At 43.7% G+C, this 17500-nt stretch overlaps 1 protein-coding gene across 1 annotated transcript in view; it reads left to right on the top strand.

Moving 5' to 3' along the window:
• The window catches only part of cfap46 (cilia and flagella associated protein 46), a 68311-nt gene that overhangs the window by 26641 nt on the left and 24170 nt on the right, over positions 1 to 17500 (top strand). Inside the window, exons 29-50 of the mRNA XM_076077356.1 lie at positions 252 to 475; positions 590 to 703; positions 865 to 1026; positions 1473 to 1621; positions 2120 to 2218; positions 2298 to 2358; positions 2672 to 2824; positions 3195 to 3395; positions 3479 to 3585; positions 3780 to 3962; positions 4772 to 4910; positions 6741 to 6938; positions 8710 to 8898; positions 10680 to 10796; positions 12384 to 12566; positions 12787 to 12960; positions 14122 to 14219; positions 14533 to 14606; positions 14942 to 15120; positions 15345 to 15451; positions 15723 to 15793; positions 16379 to 16537. Of these exons, the coding sequence (XP_075933471.1) occupies positions 252 to 475; positions 590 to 703; positions 865 to 1026; positions 1473 to 1621; positions 2120 to 2218; positions 2298 to 2358; positions 2672 to 2824; positions 3195 to 3395; positions 3479 to 3585; positions 3780 to 3962; positions 4772 to 4910; positions 6741 to 6938; positions 8710 to 8898; positions 10680 to 10796; positions 12384 to 12566; positions 12787 to 12960; positions 14122 to 14219; positions 14533 to 14606; positions 14942 to 15120; positions 15345 to 15451; positions 15723 to 15793; positions 16379 to 16537 (3141 nt within the window). The remainder of the gene's footprint in view (positions 1 to 251; positions 476 to 589; positions 704 to 864; positions 1027 to 1472; positions 1622 to 2119; positions 2219 to 2297; positions 2359 to 2671; positions 2825 to 3194; positions 3396 to 3478; positions 3586 to 3779; positions 3963 to 4771; positions 4911 to 6740; positions 6939 to 8709; positions 8899 to 10679; positions 10797 to 12383; positions 12567 to 12786; positions 12961 to 14121; positions 14220 to 14532; positions 14607 to 14941; positions 15121 to 15344; positions 15452 to 15722; positions 15794 to 16378; positions 16538 to 17500) is intronic.

Raw genomic sequence — 17500 nt, 5'->3', positions numbered from 1 at the left:
GACCGTGAGAGGTCCTTTGTACTCTCCTGCTATGAGCCCCGTTAACTATTCCCTGAGAGACCAACTGAACACCCAAATAACAGAACAAGTGGAAACTAATTACAGAGATATGTGCCTCTGCATTGTTAGCTTCATTTGTTATTCTTAGTGTAATGGCCGCTAATGATGCTGTGCAATTATACTTCCAGATTATTCTACACATCTGTTAAACTCTTTGTCACAGTTAATCTTTCATGTTATTTTTCCTCTAGAGGACGACTCCAAAAAACAGGATCTGAGCTCAGTGGAAGGCGAGTCCCTGGTGGGAGTACGGGGCGTGTTATTGACGGAAAGTTTGTCGGATCTGAAGGATGTGCGGCGCCTCGACAGCTTGGTACGAGCACACGCTCTGCTCGCTGTCATGGCGGACAGGACTTCACCTGAGCACCAGCTTAACCTGCTCAGAGCCTGTGTCTTTGTGCTGCGGATATGGCAGGTAGTGCGTCTCTAACTCTGACAATGTGGACGATGAGGCTGTTGTTCAAATGCATAGTCGAATGTTTAAGTTGAGTGTGGAGCGTGCGCATGTGTGCACCGTCTGTCACTCCAGGTGTCCATGGCGGTAGTTTGGGAGATTTCCAATGAGATGGCAAAGAGCCAGCCTCCGACCTCTGCTTCATCCAAAAGGGACAAAGCCAAGGGCAAGGGCAGAAAAGGGAAAGCTGTAAGTCTTATTGCTCAAACTTCATTTTGAATGTCGTTGATTTACACGGCTTAGTGTAAAGCCCTAGGTATTTACCTTCGAATGATAAAGCGATTGCTTTACTAGTTTGTCAATAACAGTCATTTACCGTTTAATATATCAAAATAATCTGTTTCGACCAGCCTACCCCTGCAGAAGAGAGACCTAAAGCCGTTGTCTTGGATCAGGAGCTTCCTTCCACGCCACAGGACTGGGCTCGCTACGTCTGTCCTGAAGAGGCCCGGCTCATCTTCAGAACCAACACTCAGCCCCACTGCATCAATGCACGCAGCATTACAAAGCAGGCAGGTCTCTCAGTGTCATCACTATACCGGGTATGGTGTTGTCCCTCATTTCAGTCTGGTTTTCAGCATAGCAGGGATTGTAGCTGCTGGTTGTATAGAACTAATGGTGTAGCTGGAAAAAAAACATCCACTTGGTGTCAATGTCGCTCTAAGATGCTGTTATTTGTTTGTGAAGAGGAAGTGCATTTATTGATCTCTGTGGGTCACATTCTGATGTTATAAGAGGTTGAAACTTCAGCATTCTGAAATCAATATGTGTTGTAGTTCGTTTATGGATGCACCACCAAAATGGGATGGAAGTATGTGTTGAGATTGGGTTTGATGGCACCGTGGGCCACTTCCTGTTCTGATAAAGCACCGGATAGTGTACATATGTAACATTTTTCAGCTATGCCCGTAAGAATATCATTTTTATTTATCTTTTTATATATGTTGTTTGGCTGCAGACTCAAAGCCTGTTTTATCTCGACCTGCTGGAAAAGGAGCTCCACTCCCTCTCACTCGACCACCTGACGCTGCCCATCATGCATCTTGCTGAGACCATCGCTCAAGACCTTTTGGATCGGAGGAGCCTCTCCGACCTCTACCGACTGAGGTAAGAACACTGGGGAGTTAAACGGGGAAACTCCACAGCTCTTACACGTTAAAGTCCTTTGGGAGTAGTACTGCATGTGAGAGGAAATACACAACCGATCACACTCCAACCGATCTGTCCGCAGTCCAGTTGCATTGTGGGTAATCTAGACGCCAGGTTTTGACAGGGAAGAGGAATGCATTGAATTAAAAACCTGGTATCTGGTTATGCTGCATCGATTTCGATCCTTTTTCTTAACTGAACATTGCAAGTTTGAAAATGTTATCGAAGTGCAATGCTAAATCATACAAGTTTTTAAATATATTATATATATTTACTTTAATTGAATTGTGTGCCATTGCAAGATAATGATTTGACTAAAGTCAAACTTGCTTTATTTACAGTCAACCGTCCAAACCCAGAACTGATGAGCATCAACTCATAGCCGAATGAGTTACTTTCAGAAATAATGAAGTGACTTTGTATGTCTCTTGTGGCTCTTTCTTCTCCCCCAATTAGAATTGTGAGGCGCTGTAGTCAGCTGGGTTTGGAGACACATTCACCGTATCAGGAGAAGCTCCTGAATCTGTGTAAAATCCAAGAACAAGAACAGATGGGGTAAGACAACACGGCCGTACAGATTTATTGCTTGTACACTTTGCTTAAATGACGTGTGATCTCATGTTCATGGTTCCAGGTGCCACAAAGTGATGGCTTTGTCACAGGAGAGAAGAGGCCTTCACAAAGCTTCCAATCAGGTGCTTCTTACAAAGTAGATATATCGATGTTTTCAATTCTGCTTCAAATAAACTCAAAGAAATGACTATGAACATGAACAACGTTTGACTTATTCTAGTTATTACTTCTTAGAGGATTGTTAGCAATCGCTCACAGGTGACTTATATTGATGGAGATTGGCTATGGTATAGTTCTTTTATAATGTTTCTTTTCTGTTGCTTCCGTTCTTTCCCATGGTGGTGTGGATGCTTGTGTGTTTTTGCACTTGTATACAGTATGTCTTTACCATTTAAATCAATAAAAAGTGAATAGTCTATTGTGGTGATTTTTCAGACGGTGGAGGTGGGTGGAATGGCTGGCTTTGGGCGACCGAGGAGTGATGTGTGTGCTCAGGACATCTGGCTGGACAAAGCTGAGGTTTGCCTCAGCATCGGGCTCCGTCAACCAGCCAGGCAGCTCCTGGCAGAGGCCCACTCTGTGGCCCTGGTGAGTTAAAACAGAAGAAGATCGCAGTCTGCGAATCTGACCTTTCACTCTTGCTCACATAGAATTCTGTAAAACAACATTACTACCTTGGGTCAACGTTTTGTTTTTTGTTTTTTTTCTCACTTCAAGGGGATCGGAGTCAATTTGTACTTGCCCTTATACAAATAGTTTTATTTATTAGCGGTTATCAAATAACAACAAAGATAGAGTTAAATGTCATTTCATCTTTATTTAAGTAAATTAATCTTGAGTTTTGCCCATATTTTGTACAACCACCCAACTAAACTCCTGTTTCCAGGATAAAATCTAGTAACTGAGTTTTCTGTTTTCCATTCATCTATAACGATTACTCATTTCCCCCTCTGTCCAGGAGCTCAGAGACCTGAAAGCAGTGGCTAGAAGTCTGCTCAGTCTGGCCACTCTGGCTTGTGAAGAGCAGAACTTTGGGCAGGCTTTGATCCTGCTGGACAAAGCCAGCGCTCTGGGTGGGGATGAGGAGTTCTGGTACCAGCTCACCCTCACCAAGCTCAGAGCTGTAGTGGGCCAGGGAGAGCAAGACGCACACACCAAGGTATAGAAACACAAGCTTCTTAAAACCCTCTACGAAACAATTACCTTGAATACTTTTCCCATCATGCCTTTTTTCTTTCGCAGGCTGAACAGATTATAAAACAAGGCTGTGTGGCTCTGAAGCTGGTTCTGGAGCAGCGGGTAAACCGAGCCCCAGGAATCACTTTCTTGATCACCTCATTAGAGATGAGGTAACCCCAAACGTCTGTGGTCATCACAAATCACCCCTCTGTGTTGTCCTTTTTATTTAGGATTTTTTAAATCATTTTTAAGCTGCACTAGTAGAAATATGCTTTATTTACAGGCCTTCCTGTTCAGAGGCACAAGATATGGGAGAAAGGAATGTAAATCCTGATCCTATGGGGTGTGTTTCGTTGTGTTCCAGGGGAGCCATTGAATGTATACGTGCCCTTGGTGGCGGTGAACCCGGAAAGAGATTAAGCAACGAGGTTGTGCACAGGCTGATGGCCGCCTGTGATACACTCGGAGAGTGTGCCAGTGGTTTCACTAAACTCGGCTACAAAGAACACGCAGCGGAGACGCATGTGGAGTACGCACATGGTCTGAGGTGAGTCAGTCTGGAGCCGTACAAAACGCCGTATGCAAATACCATGTTTAGTCTTACTTGGGTGCATGTAGATAGCTTTGAGAGTTAAATCTTGAAAGTCAGCACATAACAGTTATTTCATACGACTATTACACCTACACCAGACTCAAGCACAATGGGTCTCATGCAAGAACATTAGTTAAAACTTACCTAGAAAAGTATGCTTTCACCCTCTTGTGGCTGAAACAGGCAGTACAAGAAGAAACATTTAGAAAAATCACTTCCCAAAACTTAGTTTCTCTCCTTGCAAAACTTTTTCTTCCCACCTGTTGTTAAGTCATAAACACAGAGGAGAAGACAATGTAGATCAGACTGAATGGATCACCACAATGTTTTTATTTTGCCTCTCAGGGCTTCTGCAGCTTATGCTGCTGAGCTGAGATACGCTGGCAAAATCTAACAAACCTCTCAGTAAATTGTGAAGCAATGATGATGATGATAAAATGGTCAACAGAATATTATTTATACATAATTTAGTTGATTTTTAATGTCATTTTTAATGTATTGATATTAGGGGAATATGATTTTAGGGACTGACCACTTGTGAATTTCATTTTTACCGAAGAGAAAAATCAAAGTATCATGAAATTAGTGAATGCCACTAAGTTTTTAAATCACTCGTAGTATCCACATAAGAACAAATCCGATCATATAAGTTGTTCATGCATGAGGCTCAGTCCGCGCTCATATACTCTGTTTGACTACGTTTGTCTCACTCACACAACCGTACGTTTCCATCTGTGTTCACCCGTCACAATATCTCTCTGCAGAATCCTAGCCAGCCGTACTGCTCACACAGAAGACGAACAGCGCTTCCTGCTCGATGGCCTCTCCCAAATGCAGCTGGCTGTGACAGAGCAGGAACATGTGGCGCTGAATGCTCAGACGCTGCTCCCCCCACAGGAGGAGGTAAATAAAGTGCATGCACGTTCGTTGAAAATCCATTTTTTTTATTGTGACGATGTCCTTTCGAAAAACCTCGGGAGGCATTTCATCCCTCACACCTTCAGAAAAACACTGCGTCTTCTGTCATCCACACTCTTAACCGGCCACTCTACTTAACGTTCTTTTGATGACACTGATCAGCAGAGAATGTGGCTGAAGATGAACACCAGCAACAGAGGACGGAGGCATTACTCATTGTAAAAATTTTAAAAATGAGCTTTGAACAACTGTGGGTTTGCTCGGCTGCTACTCTCCAGCTCCGAAGCTGAGTTCTGGCTAAAACTGCTGGCCCATTAAGGACATGTGCAGACGGCAAAATGTTTGATCCTATTTAGAGGAGTATCCGAGCGTGTTTGTCAGCGTTGAGAGAAGAAAGGATTCTCCTGTGAAAAACCCTTTTTGTGGCTAAATAACAGAGCGCGAGGCTTTGTTTGTGCTCTGCGCGTCTCATTTCCAAAGGAGTCTAATTAACCGAATCACAATTAATCAGCTGCATGAGGTCATTGAGGCCCTGTTGTGTGTATTGCTGTTCATATCTCAGAGATATTCCGACTCAAGACAGGTAAAGCCTCCATCACTGCATCTTGTCAACATCAGATGGGTCGCACGAATCCTGCTTTATCCAGACACTAACACAAGCTGTCACACAGACGGGGTTATCTGAGGGCTTCCAAGCCAGAGACGGCCCGGCATAACACCGGCTGCTGCAGCATTGACTTACATGCTGATGGAATCCTGAATGAAAGGTGGATCAAACAACTCTCAGATCTACTGCGAAATCATGCTTTTGAGTTTTTTTCGTCTGTGGATGTTTTTGTTTGTTTGTTTGTTTTTTTAAAGGGATTTTCAGCACCAAAAACCACAGCAACAATACAAAACCCCTGCATGTTTTCTCAGGCGTCCTTTATCCAATGTTAATGAGAGGGTTGAGAGAAAAACTACAACATGTGATGGTGGATGTTAGCAGATGTGATGGCTGAGAGTGAGTCAAAAAAGACAGACTTCCAAAAATAGAGATGAGGCTGAAACACGTGGGTGAGATTAGCATAGGTGACATTTATCATTATTCATATTCATCATTGCCACAGTAGTATTAGACCAGTGGACTCGGTGAGGTGCTTCGCGTTGTGGACACGTTTCAAAACCGACTGCCGATCCTCGGTCTTTATCTCTACATTGAGATCCTCAGACCAGCTTTCCAAACCAGGAAAGCGATGAAGAAGTGGATCCTTAACAGAGCAAAAGATGCAAACGTCCCATCAGTAGAAGAGTCTGTGGATCCCATCAGTACAAGAGTCTGTGGATGTTTCCCACTGGAGGCTGGGTTGTAGCAGTGAGTGTCCTGTCAGCAGATGGCGCTGCTGGCCCATTAAGTCTTAATATCCAACCTACATTGGAAACAAGAGACCACAGCTGGGATCACTGGAATCATGCTCATTTATTCATTTTCATGAGGGTCATGTGCTAGCTTTTGTTCCATGTTCAATTTGGTTTAAGTTCGTGGTTTTCCATCCCATTGAAACCTCAGCCCAAGTTTCTCATTCGCCATGTCTCACAATACTTCTTGCCTAAGTTTGCTGTTTGTCTGTGAGCTCATGGTCACAGCCCTCTCCTGCACCCTAACCCGCCGCTTGAGAACAATTGTTTCCAAGTCAGACTTTCTAATATCCTAAAGTGAAGGTGCTTCTGATTTCATTTAAACAGGGAAGCAAATGGACTTCTGTGGAGTTTTTCTTTATCATTTAAACTTGACTTCCTTGAGTTTTTTACGCCGCTGCTTTCATCCTTTGCCAGAGTCCTGGAGTGTCACTGGCAGCCGCGCGGAGGCTGCTGCGTCTGCAACTGGCCCTGGCAGAGTTTAGTCTGGCCGTGCTGGAGGAGCACTGTGCTGAGGAGACACGCCGAGCTCTGGCCCGCCAGAGGAAAACCTCTGCTGAGATAGCGCTGGAGGAGTTCACACGCTGCCCACCTGAGCCCAACTCCATAGAACAGGTTAGTCGGTACAGAAGCACCTCAGGCTCCGTTACGACCTACTCTATTCTAGTGCTATAACATCAATTAATGTTGCAAAATAACAGATTATGCTGAAGCTCTTTTACGGCAACAAACTGTTGCATTAACTGGTCATTTTTATTATGAGGGTGTAGCATGTTATTTGAAAGAATAAGTCATTATTTTATCTTTTTATCATCACCAAGTAAAAAGATCAACAACAACAATTAGTTCATCCTACTCAGAAATAAAGCTTACACCTAAGAACTCAGAGAACTCCTTTGTTGTTCAAAACTATTTAAAACACTTTAAGAGCATTGCATTACAAAGTATGACTCTAAACATCAACACGTTTAAGATCCATGTGAATGAAGTCCAGCTCACTGTGGAGGTTAGAAGGTCAGCTGCGTATCATTGCCACTTGGGGACGCTAACATGCAATGTAACACCAGGCTGCCCTCATCTGTGACCACACGTGAGCAAATCTGTTGTGGCTAACCAACACACTACAGTGATTGTTTAGCGTGTCTCACACAGCCCCGGTGCGCTTTTAAATAACCGCATGAAGTGCTTGATTAGCAGTTATGTATTATTAATCACTGTCATAACCAAACAAGTGCAGCAACAAGCCATCACTCCAAGACAGCTCCCCACCGGTGTGTTTGTCTGGGACACCAGTGTGTTTTGCCTCGATTTGGAATATTCATTTAGGATTCCTTACTAGAGTGCTGGGTTTAGGAAAAGTAGCCACGGGTCAATGGTAAGCATACACTCTCGTATGCTCCTCTAATCTAATAATAATAATCACATTTCAAAATCTATTTTACAAAGTGCTTCACAAAGGCAGCAGAGTTAAACAGACAAGTCATAAATTAGGTAATGAAAAAAAACATTTGATGTATAAAAAACAATATAGTGTAGAGAAAGGTAATATTTCCGACGGTTCAAAGTAAACTATAACACAAGTAAAATCAGGGAAGGCTTTCCGATGAAAGTTTTGTATCCTAGAGGAGATCACTGACTCGGCCGACCTGATTTTTCTCGTGCCGATCGTTGCAGAGACTCGTGGCCTTGACTGCAATCGCTCTGTCCCCTTTGGTTTGCAGCCGGGCCTCTGGAACAGTCAAAAGGAAAGTAAAAGTATGTCCTGACGCGTACGGTGCTAAGAGGTCAGAGATCTAGCAGGGAAAGATATCACGAAGAGACAATAAAGTAACCTGTAAAATCTTAAAATCTCAGACAAGAGGGATGTGATCACGTCTCTTCCTTCTGGGTAAAAGCCTGGCAGCTGAGTTCTTTACAGTCTGGATAGATTGTTTTTGTTCAGGCATGTAAAAAAGCTGTTGAGATGAAGTTGTGTAAAATTGTCTTAAAAGTATTTTTGACATATTTCTCAGATGGTATTTGTGGTGTGCTGCCGCAGGCCAAAACAGGATTTGTACACATGCATGAATGTATGGAGAGATGTTAGTCAGAGCGACGGGGCAGCCTCACCGGACAGTTGGGGTTGCCTTGCTCAAGGGCTTCATATTTCCTCCACAGGCACCGCGCCTCCTTCCACTCTAAAAAAAAAAAAAAGTACATTAAACATGTGTTAGTATTTGCTTCCATTATGGGGTTTCTGTTCAGCCAAGTCCTGAACGTCAGTCAGTCAATGCGTCCAGTGAAATGTAGCGAGGTTTGTGTTTGTCGTATGATAGCACAGGTAAGAACATCGCCTGTCCTCCATCCATCTCCTCACGTGACCGTAACTTCCTTGGGTCTTGTCCAGGAATGGCTGAGTGTGGGCAGTACCTTGGGGCAGGTGGTCCTGGGCCAGCTGACTGCAGTCAGTTCTCACTGCCCGGACAACATGCAGGCCAGAGCTTTCTGCCTGAGTCTGATGGGAAAATACCTCCGACTGCTGGCTGTGCAGGAGGACCCCATGTACCTGTGTGCTCGCTGGGTCAGACATGAACAGGTACTGTAGACAACACAAATGTTCATGTATATAAATGTACACGTACAGTATGTCTGGTGCAGAGAGGTGTTTTATGTGATCTGATAGATGTAGAGAATCACAGGGAGTATCAGGAAACGCAATGAATAGATTTGAAATTGAAACACAGAACAATATATTTAAATTCGCCAGTTTGTCACCATTGAAATACATCTCTTGGATCGGACGATACCGTTGACGATACCGTGGTGACGCCAACTCGGACTGCGAGGAACCTGGGTGTGACCCTGGATGACCAACTGTCATTCTCAGCAAACATTGCATCGGTTACACGCTCCTACAGACTCCTGCTCTACAACATCAGGAGGATTCGCCCCTTCCTCACTGACGAGACGGCGCAGGTGCTCATCCAGGCTCTTGTCATCTCCCGCCTGGACTACTGCAACTCAATACATGCCGGAGCCCCGGCGTCGGCCATCAGACCTTTGGAGCTTGTCCAGAAAGCTGCAGCTCGCCTGGTGTTCAATCGCCCCAAGTTCTCCCACACAACGTCCCTTCTCCGTTCTCTACACTGGCTACCTGTAAGAGCTCGCATCCAGTTTAAGACTCTGGTGCAGCCTACAGGGCAGTGAAAGGAACAGCTCCTTCCTATCTCCAGGCCATGGTCAAGCCCTACACCCCCGCCTGACCTCTTCGCTCTGCTGCCTCGGGGCGATTGGTTGCCCCGTCGCTCAGAGGTCCCTGCGGCCGATCGACCCGGTCACGGCTGTTTTCTGTCCTGGCCCCTCAGTGGTGGAATGAACTCCCCACTGACGTCAGGACAGCAGAGTCGCTGCCCATCTTTCGGCGCAGGCTGAAAACTCACCTCTTCAAAAAGTACTACCCTGAGCCTTCCACTCAGCACTTATTGTATTCATACTAGTTTGTTGCACTTATTGTCTTCGTTTGTTTCTGCACTGTACGTTGGCTCTGGTTTATGCTCCTAGATGCTTGTTTAAAAAAGGAGATGCACTTATGACTTCTGGTGACTAGTAGTTCTCTTGAATACCGATGTTGAATACACTTATTACAAGTCGCTTTGGATAAAAGCGTCTGCTAAATGACTGTAATGTAATGTAATGTCTGGGGACCAAAGATGATCCTAATCTTTTGATTTGAGAAGTTGCCTTATTAAGAACTTTATAGCACGGAATAGATTCCTAAAAAAAGGTGTAAGGAAGAAACATATAATGTCCTTTGTGGCTCTGGAGGCTATTTTATGGGAGTTTATGAAAAATGCTATTAAGCTGTATCACTAGAAATGGTCCAGTGTTTTAAACACCAGTATGTCTCAGCCTCTGCCTCTTCGATTTCGACCTCTCTTTTGAGTCCCCCTTCTTTATGAAAGTACAATACTAAATCACTGGTGTACAAACCTTCCCTGCACAGCGGTCTAAAAGCTTCTAAGGAACTAACATTGTTCAGAGTATGTATCTCAGCACTGTAGTCATGTGACCTCATCAGCTGCCATACCTGGTATTTATTTCCTGACATCTCTGCCTGCACCCGATGATGCTTTTAGAGTAAAACACAAAATCTTTTTTGTCCTTTTATTGGGTAACTCAGCTCCAGGCACACCAACGGAGAAATAACCTGGAAAAAGTTGCAACACGGGGTGAAAAGCTTATATACTGATTAGAGGGATTGATGTCAGCTTACATAATTGCGGACAGAGAAGTTCAGGTCTTTATGGTTTGTGATCATGAGGGGATTTGGCACTAATCACGCTCATTGTTCTGTGATCTTGAAATAACTTTGTGCAGGAGGAGGCCTGGTCCGACCCCAAAGGCGTTTCCGCGGAGGAGGAGAACTCGGAGAAAGACGGAGAATCAATCAGACGAGAGGCGAGGGTGACCTCTGCCAAAAGTGCTGAGCTGCAGGTACATACCTCCTGACAAGTGACCCCATCACTTCTGACTCATCTCTAATCTCAGGTCTTCATACTGAGCCTCACATCTAAAATCCCCCGGAGGTAACTTTCTGGGCGCTCTCATATTGAAAGTCTGCGCAGAGAGATCTACTGTCCACATAAAATAAGCCTCGAATATATTATTTATGTGGCAACATTTTGGAATATTGAGTTAGATTCAAGAAGTAATGTTGAAAGGTCGAGTCTTGACTTGGCTGTCTGTATGGAGATCAATGAAACAAAATGTAATATATCATTTGGATCGTATCAACATGAGATGAATACCTCCACAGACAGCTTTAATCAGGTGATGTGTTCTGCTGTAAACTAGCATAGAACCTTCTAGCCTTATGTAAACATCAATATGTGAAATAGTCCGTGCCTTTTACCTACAAATGTAAAAGCAAAGCATTAATAACACCTGGCTGATGATGCAAGAGAGGTCTTTAGAGGGGTTACAAAAACATACCAATACAATATTTAATTGTCCTCTCAGTTTCAACGAAAGATATTCAACCACTGAAATATATTCAAGTATGAATAACTAATACGGCATATTATGGCCGTTATAGGGTTAAAGAAAAGAAAAACTGAGCAAGGGAAAATTTACAAGAAAATAACTCAAATAAATAGGTTGTTTTCTTTTGAATGTTCTCAGTGTTGTTCTTGTAAATTTCCGACTTTAATCCCAGAAAACTTTTCTCTGAACATTATCCTCCTCCTGGCTCTGGATTATTATGTTTTACTTCCCTACAACGGCCCTAATTCAGAAACAGTTCCGCTCCAGCTGAAAATGTTTTTAAGCTAGGTTAGAAAAATGACTTCCACTTTCATATTATGCAAGTTGGAAATGCAAAGTTCAGTCTTGATGTAGATATATCACTGAGAGCGCATGAGAGGTCTATGAGATGTAAAAAAAAACCAACATAACCCAGCAGTGGGTAGCTGGCTAAATTGAAAGATTACAGGAAATAGTTATTTTTTAGAGTTGGACCAAAAGGAGAAGTTTTTCAAGTCTTGCTGCAATTGTTCCTCTTGTCCATACTGGATGTGAAGAGCTCACTTCCTGTTGTAAATCCAGTTCAAGAGATGGGCAACAAAACACAGTCTTTGCTCTGTGTAAAAAATGCACTCTACAACATAATAGAAGCTAATATGAGGCTTCAGTAGTCTGAGTAAGACAAATTAAGTTAGTCTTTGAAAAGATTCCCTGTTTGTGGTAATATCCCTCCCCCTCAGCTCAAGAAAGAACTGCTGTCCACGCTAACAGGAAAGCACTCTTCAGCCTGTAGCATCATATTAGCATCATATTAGCTTCAGCTGAACAAAGGAATGTATTTTTATAGGAAAAGATGACTGTGGATGTTCTTTTCTCCCGTCACAAACTATATCAATCACTCACATTGGAGACGATTCATGAAAGAATCCTTCAACAGCCAGTATGATGAGGAGGGATGATTACAGGGTGAGGGTGACATAACCCTTACCTGTTTGATTGATTGATTACACAGACTTACTGCTGCCTGCATTTTGTGTGTGTGTGATTTCCTCTTCGCAGCGGAGGAGGCGTAGAGCCCAGCAGCTGTTGGCACAGGCCAGTAAGGCACTGGCTGAGGCCGTCAGCCTGTGCCTCCAACACAAGCTGCCCTCCTCCATCCTGGCTGATGCCTCTCTCAACATGTTGGAGTGTCATGGCCAGTCTGACCCTGCAGCGTCAGGTCAATACCTTGCCCTGTTTCAGGTATTGTGCATCAGATCATATGTGCCCGAGTCTCGTTTCTGTAGGACGTTGCACATAGAGTACATCGTATGAAACAGTTGTCCATATGCTGCATGTAGGACACCTACAGGTGTCTCTGTGCACATCACAGTCCCTTGCATTCCTCGCGGTATCATCACCCACTATAATTCCTGCTATTACCAACAGCGCCCTCCTCCATCTTCTGTTTTTTTTCCCCCAGAGCTGCCACGCTGTCGCTGCGATGTCCGAGGTCCTAAGCTCTGCCTGCGCCGGCACCAGTGCGTCCCAGCTCTCGGCTCTGCTCAGCCTGCACAGGAAGCTGCTCCTCTCTCAAGAGGAGAGGCCCAGCGGCATGCTGAAGGGAGCGGAGGACTCCCTCAATAGCCTCTCCAAGGTAGCGGGGGTCACCAAACCCCACCACTCATGATTTATGGATGCTGTCATACTCTGCTCAGTAAATTCCCTTGATGGCGGACACACACTATCGGTGCTGTTACGGCCTTTGCTCTGAATGCACTTCTGAAACCACACAGAGAAGAGGAGCTTCAAGAAAAAACACTTCAAAGTTACACCAACATGCACGAGTAGCTACTGTGTGTGAAAACTCGAGGACATCTGCAGCCCTATATAATACATATAATATATAATACAGCAGGAATCTGCCCCCTAAAATGCAGATGAATCTTTTGGAATGTTAACACAGAAGTATGTTAATGTGTAAATATTAGAAGTAAAAATGTAAATGAATAGTTGCCTTATAATCAACCAACTGGTTATGTGATATATTACTGTATGCAATGGTGATTATAGTCCTCAATTTCCCTCAAAGCACGTTAAGTGACTCGTGCTTGATTATGTTATTAATAGCAACAATTATGTCTTCAGAAGAAATTGAAAAATGCACTTTATCATCGACATGACAAAGTGAAAACTGATTGTGATATTATCATCATCGTTGTAACACGGACGTGACTGAAATGTCATCATTTCATCTGTGACCTTTTCGGACAAATGACATGGTTGGTTTTGTAGATCTAAAATGAGTTGTTTTCAGATCAGTTCTAATAATTACAGTAACGAGTAAATCATTTACTATACTCAAACCTGAGATTCTGCAACTCTGTCTTTTTAGTTAGTTGTTGTTACCTTTTTTAAATAGTGCTTCATCACAGAACCAAAGGAACAACCGAGGACCTGATTCTCCATATGCTTAACATTTTAATATAGTGTTAGTTCATCTACAGCAAATACAATCTTTAATTCTGTAATGTTTGAAAGGTTTAAAGTATAATACTAATACTGCCGCAGCTGGCCAACAGTGTGTAGTACGTGGGGTTGCCACATCATCTGGTTGTGTGTCTGACATGTCTACGTCAGATCAATGCATGTCTTGAAAATACTTTTAAATTGAAAGGCAACAATCAAACTTTTAAAACCCGACATCCAATCACTTCTAAAATGATTTTATTCAGATAATGAAAAATAAAAAAACAAGGGCAAAAGTTGATCTAATATGTCGTATTTATGATCTTGCAAACACCTTTATGGTTTGCAGGCCTTCAGCCAACTGACCATCCATCCCAGCCACCTAAAGATCCTCGCAGAGCTTCCGCCCAACCTGAACATCCTGCTGCTTCAGCACTCTGAAGACGGGTAATTCCTCTTTTGTCCTCGTCCGTTGTCTCTCGCTACATTTACCTTTCTTTGCCCTGCTATAAATTCTCTCCTTATCGGCCTCTGGCTGCTTCATGGTATATGAGTCACAATAGGTTTTAGGCTGAAGGAACACTGTAGAGATGAAGGGGCCTGCTGTGTGGTACACCTGCCACTAGAGGGCTGATGTAGAAACTATGTATGTGTACTTGTGGAAAGAGATGCATCTATGGTAATTGAAATGTAAGATATTTAAAGTAAGCATGTGAAGTAGTGCATACATTATACATTGTTTGCTTGTGTTTGTGTTTAGGTCAGAACTGTACGGGGCCTTCTATGAGATGACCAAAGCTCCAGATCAAAAGGGAAAGACGACGCAAGCTCCAGGTTAGAGGCGTGTGCTTTTTTATGCCTCTTTAAGCATTATGTTTCTGGGTTGTCCGTCCGTCCATGTAATTTTATGCCGCATCTAGTTTGTCCCATTGCCCTGGGGGAACATGGTCTTCATGACACATACGTTGCTATTCGTAGCATTGTTGTCAGCATTTAAATGGGGACAAGTAAAAGGATAAACAGTGAGGGGAAAAAAATAAATAAGACGAGATGGAAGAAGAAAGAGGGGGATCTAACAAAGAGACCAGGAGGAGGGGGGGTGGGGTGCTCATGGGGACCAATTACCAGGCTATTACGTGTCTGATTGTGTGTCAACACTGTGGTTGCAGGTACCCTGACGTGCTCTACGGTGGCCAAGGTTTCAGTCTGCCCACGGGCTCTGCTGGCACTGAGGGACCAGACTCGGGCCTTTGGCCTGGAGACGAGACATGCCCTCAGCAAGCAAGCCTGTCGGCAGAGGGCCGAGGGCAGGCCGGAGGCCTCCGAGGAGCCCCGTGCTTTTCCCCGCGTACGTCTTGTTGAGACCTCTGCTCTTCTTTCACTCCATTAACATTATCCACTGCAAGCCTCATGAATAAGCTCACTCCGCTGCAATCATCATCACCTCACGTCACCTCCCGCTTGCTGGACAGCTCACATTTCCATCCAAGCATATAGATGTGTGCATGAAAAATAGTTTGTTACAGCTGCTGATACTCCTCTTCTCTTCTCTTCTCTTCTTCTCCTATACAGAAAACTGCCGCAGAAGAAATGTTAGGAGCTCACTTCAGAGAAGTAGTACAAGATATGGAAGACTATTTGAATCCAGTCCTCACACAGTTTGACTTCTCATGCTTAAGGTGACGTATTGTATATGTCTCGAGGTTTGTCCTCTACAAAGGCTTGACACATTTCATGTAGTTTCCTTCGCCCGAGGAAGGAAAATTTGCTACTTTGAAGTGAAGATGTGGCCGGTACAAATGTATGGAGCAAGCTTACACAAAGCGAGCGCTGCATGTCTCTATTCCTGACACTTTATCACATCTTGCGCTGTCTGGTTCTGTCCTATGTTGTCGTCAGACGTGAGGTAGCTCAGCCCGACTCATCCTCACCTGTCCTCACCTCCCTCAGAACCCAGGCTGCACCACCACCAGTCCCTCAAGTGACCAAAACCAAAGAGAAAGAAGAGAAAGGGAGCTCAGGTAAATGAAGAGCATGTTGGTTGAGAGCTTTCTTGTGTCTGTGACACCCTGAGGGCCTTGTGTATCGTATGAACATCCAACATCTGCTGTGATTCTTATCTGTTTATTGGCATGGCAACCCCATCAGCAGATTTCTGTTCACCCCCTTCAGGCCAGTGTTGTGGCTTTACATGTGATATGATGTGATACACACATTCGATTTACACACATAACTTGATAACCCGGCACTTTTACCAGGTGCAGTGGAGATTATAGTGCCGATGAACATTTTTTTTTAAAGAATGAACTCTACATTGTTGGAACAGTCACACAACAGTTAGAAAGTATGGATTTCAGAAGTGCAGCCATACATGTTAAAGGTTGTTGTGCAGCAACATCTTAAAGATTAAAATAAATGATGGGTTCTGAGAAAGTGTGTGTGTGTGTGTGTGTGTGTGTGTGTGTGTGTGTGTGTGTGTGTGTGTGTGTGTGTGTGTGTGTGTGTGTGTGTGTGTGTGTGTGTGTGTGTGTGTGTGTGTGTGTGTGTGTGTGTGTGTGTGTGTGTGTGTGTGTGTGTGTGTGTGTGGGGGGCTAAATTAGCAGCAGAGCCAGGGAAGTGTGTGGTGTTGCTGGCAGACAGGAAGTTGCTGGAGTTGCCGCTCGAAGCGTTGTCCATCCTGCAGGACCAATGCCTGACTTCTGTGTCTCGAGACTTCTCCCTCCAGCTCCTCCACAGTCGCCTGAACAGAGAGGAACCAGACAAAGGTACTTTATCATTTTTATGTTGTTGGTATCATTAAGTAATAGAGTAGCAATAAATACGATTCTTTCTTCAGCTGTAGATTTCTGCTTCATATTGCAGGCCAGATAGTGTGGCGTAGACGTGACGGGTAAAGTTAAGTAGTAAGAAACAACAAAGTGTTGAACTGGTGGACCACAACGAAAGAACAGGAATGAAACCAAAAGATATGACTTATTATGAAAGAAGACATATGAATGTTTAAAATGTGGCAAAGATCCTGTAAGAACAGGTTTCCTGATGGGAGGAATAAGACCATGCCATTAGGTGTCGTATCTATTGAACTGTTCATAATTAGTGGGCTTTTTGTCCAGTATAAGTGGATGTTTGCCTCACATCACTCCCCGTCATATTTATGTAAATAATTGCTGACATTTGCGAAAGCATCTTGATGCCTGGATTTCGACTGCAGGCAGCCATCCATAGAATTGGAACATGTTCAGGAGAGAAAGGTCCGTTCACATCCTGCCAGCATGCAGAAGTTCATGCGGACATCCGTCAACACCAAGGCCAGCTTTGCTGTAGTGGTTGTCCATTAAAAGTGGCCATTATGATGCAATTTACAGTCAGGACTGTGGGTTCAATTGTCCAGGTGTAATATATGTAGGACATATAATGCTTATGCTTTTACATTTTTCCATCACGGTGTGAGGTTTTGTTTTGTTACATTTTGGAAGTTCAGCCTCCTATAATAAGTAGATTTTCTCATATTTGCCCTATGGGGCAAATTGTCCTTGTTTCCACTGCAGTGTTTGATGCAATTTATCAAAATCAACGTTGTTGCTAATCCTTATCATATCCCAGCATTCAGTCTACAGAAAATAAATACATTTCCTGTTTTCATAAAAGCAACAGTGGCATCGTGTAAACAAACTGGCATTCGAAGGGCTAACATTTTGAAAATGAATATTGAGTATTTGGTGGTGATG

The sequence above is a fragment of the Anarhichas minor genome, unplaced genomic scaffold, assembly GCF_050575085.1.
Source record: "Anarhichas minor isolate MPS153535 unplaced genomic scaffold, ASM5057508v1 ptg000058l, whole genome shotgun sequence".
Lineage (NCBI taxonomy): Eukaryota > Metazoa > Chordata > Actinopteri > Perciformes > Anarhichadidae > Anarhichas > Anarhichas minor.
This window is presented reverse-complemented; position numbering and strand designations above follow the sequence as displayed.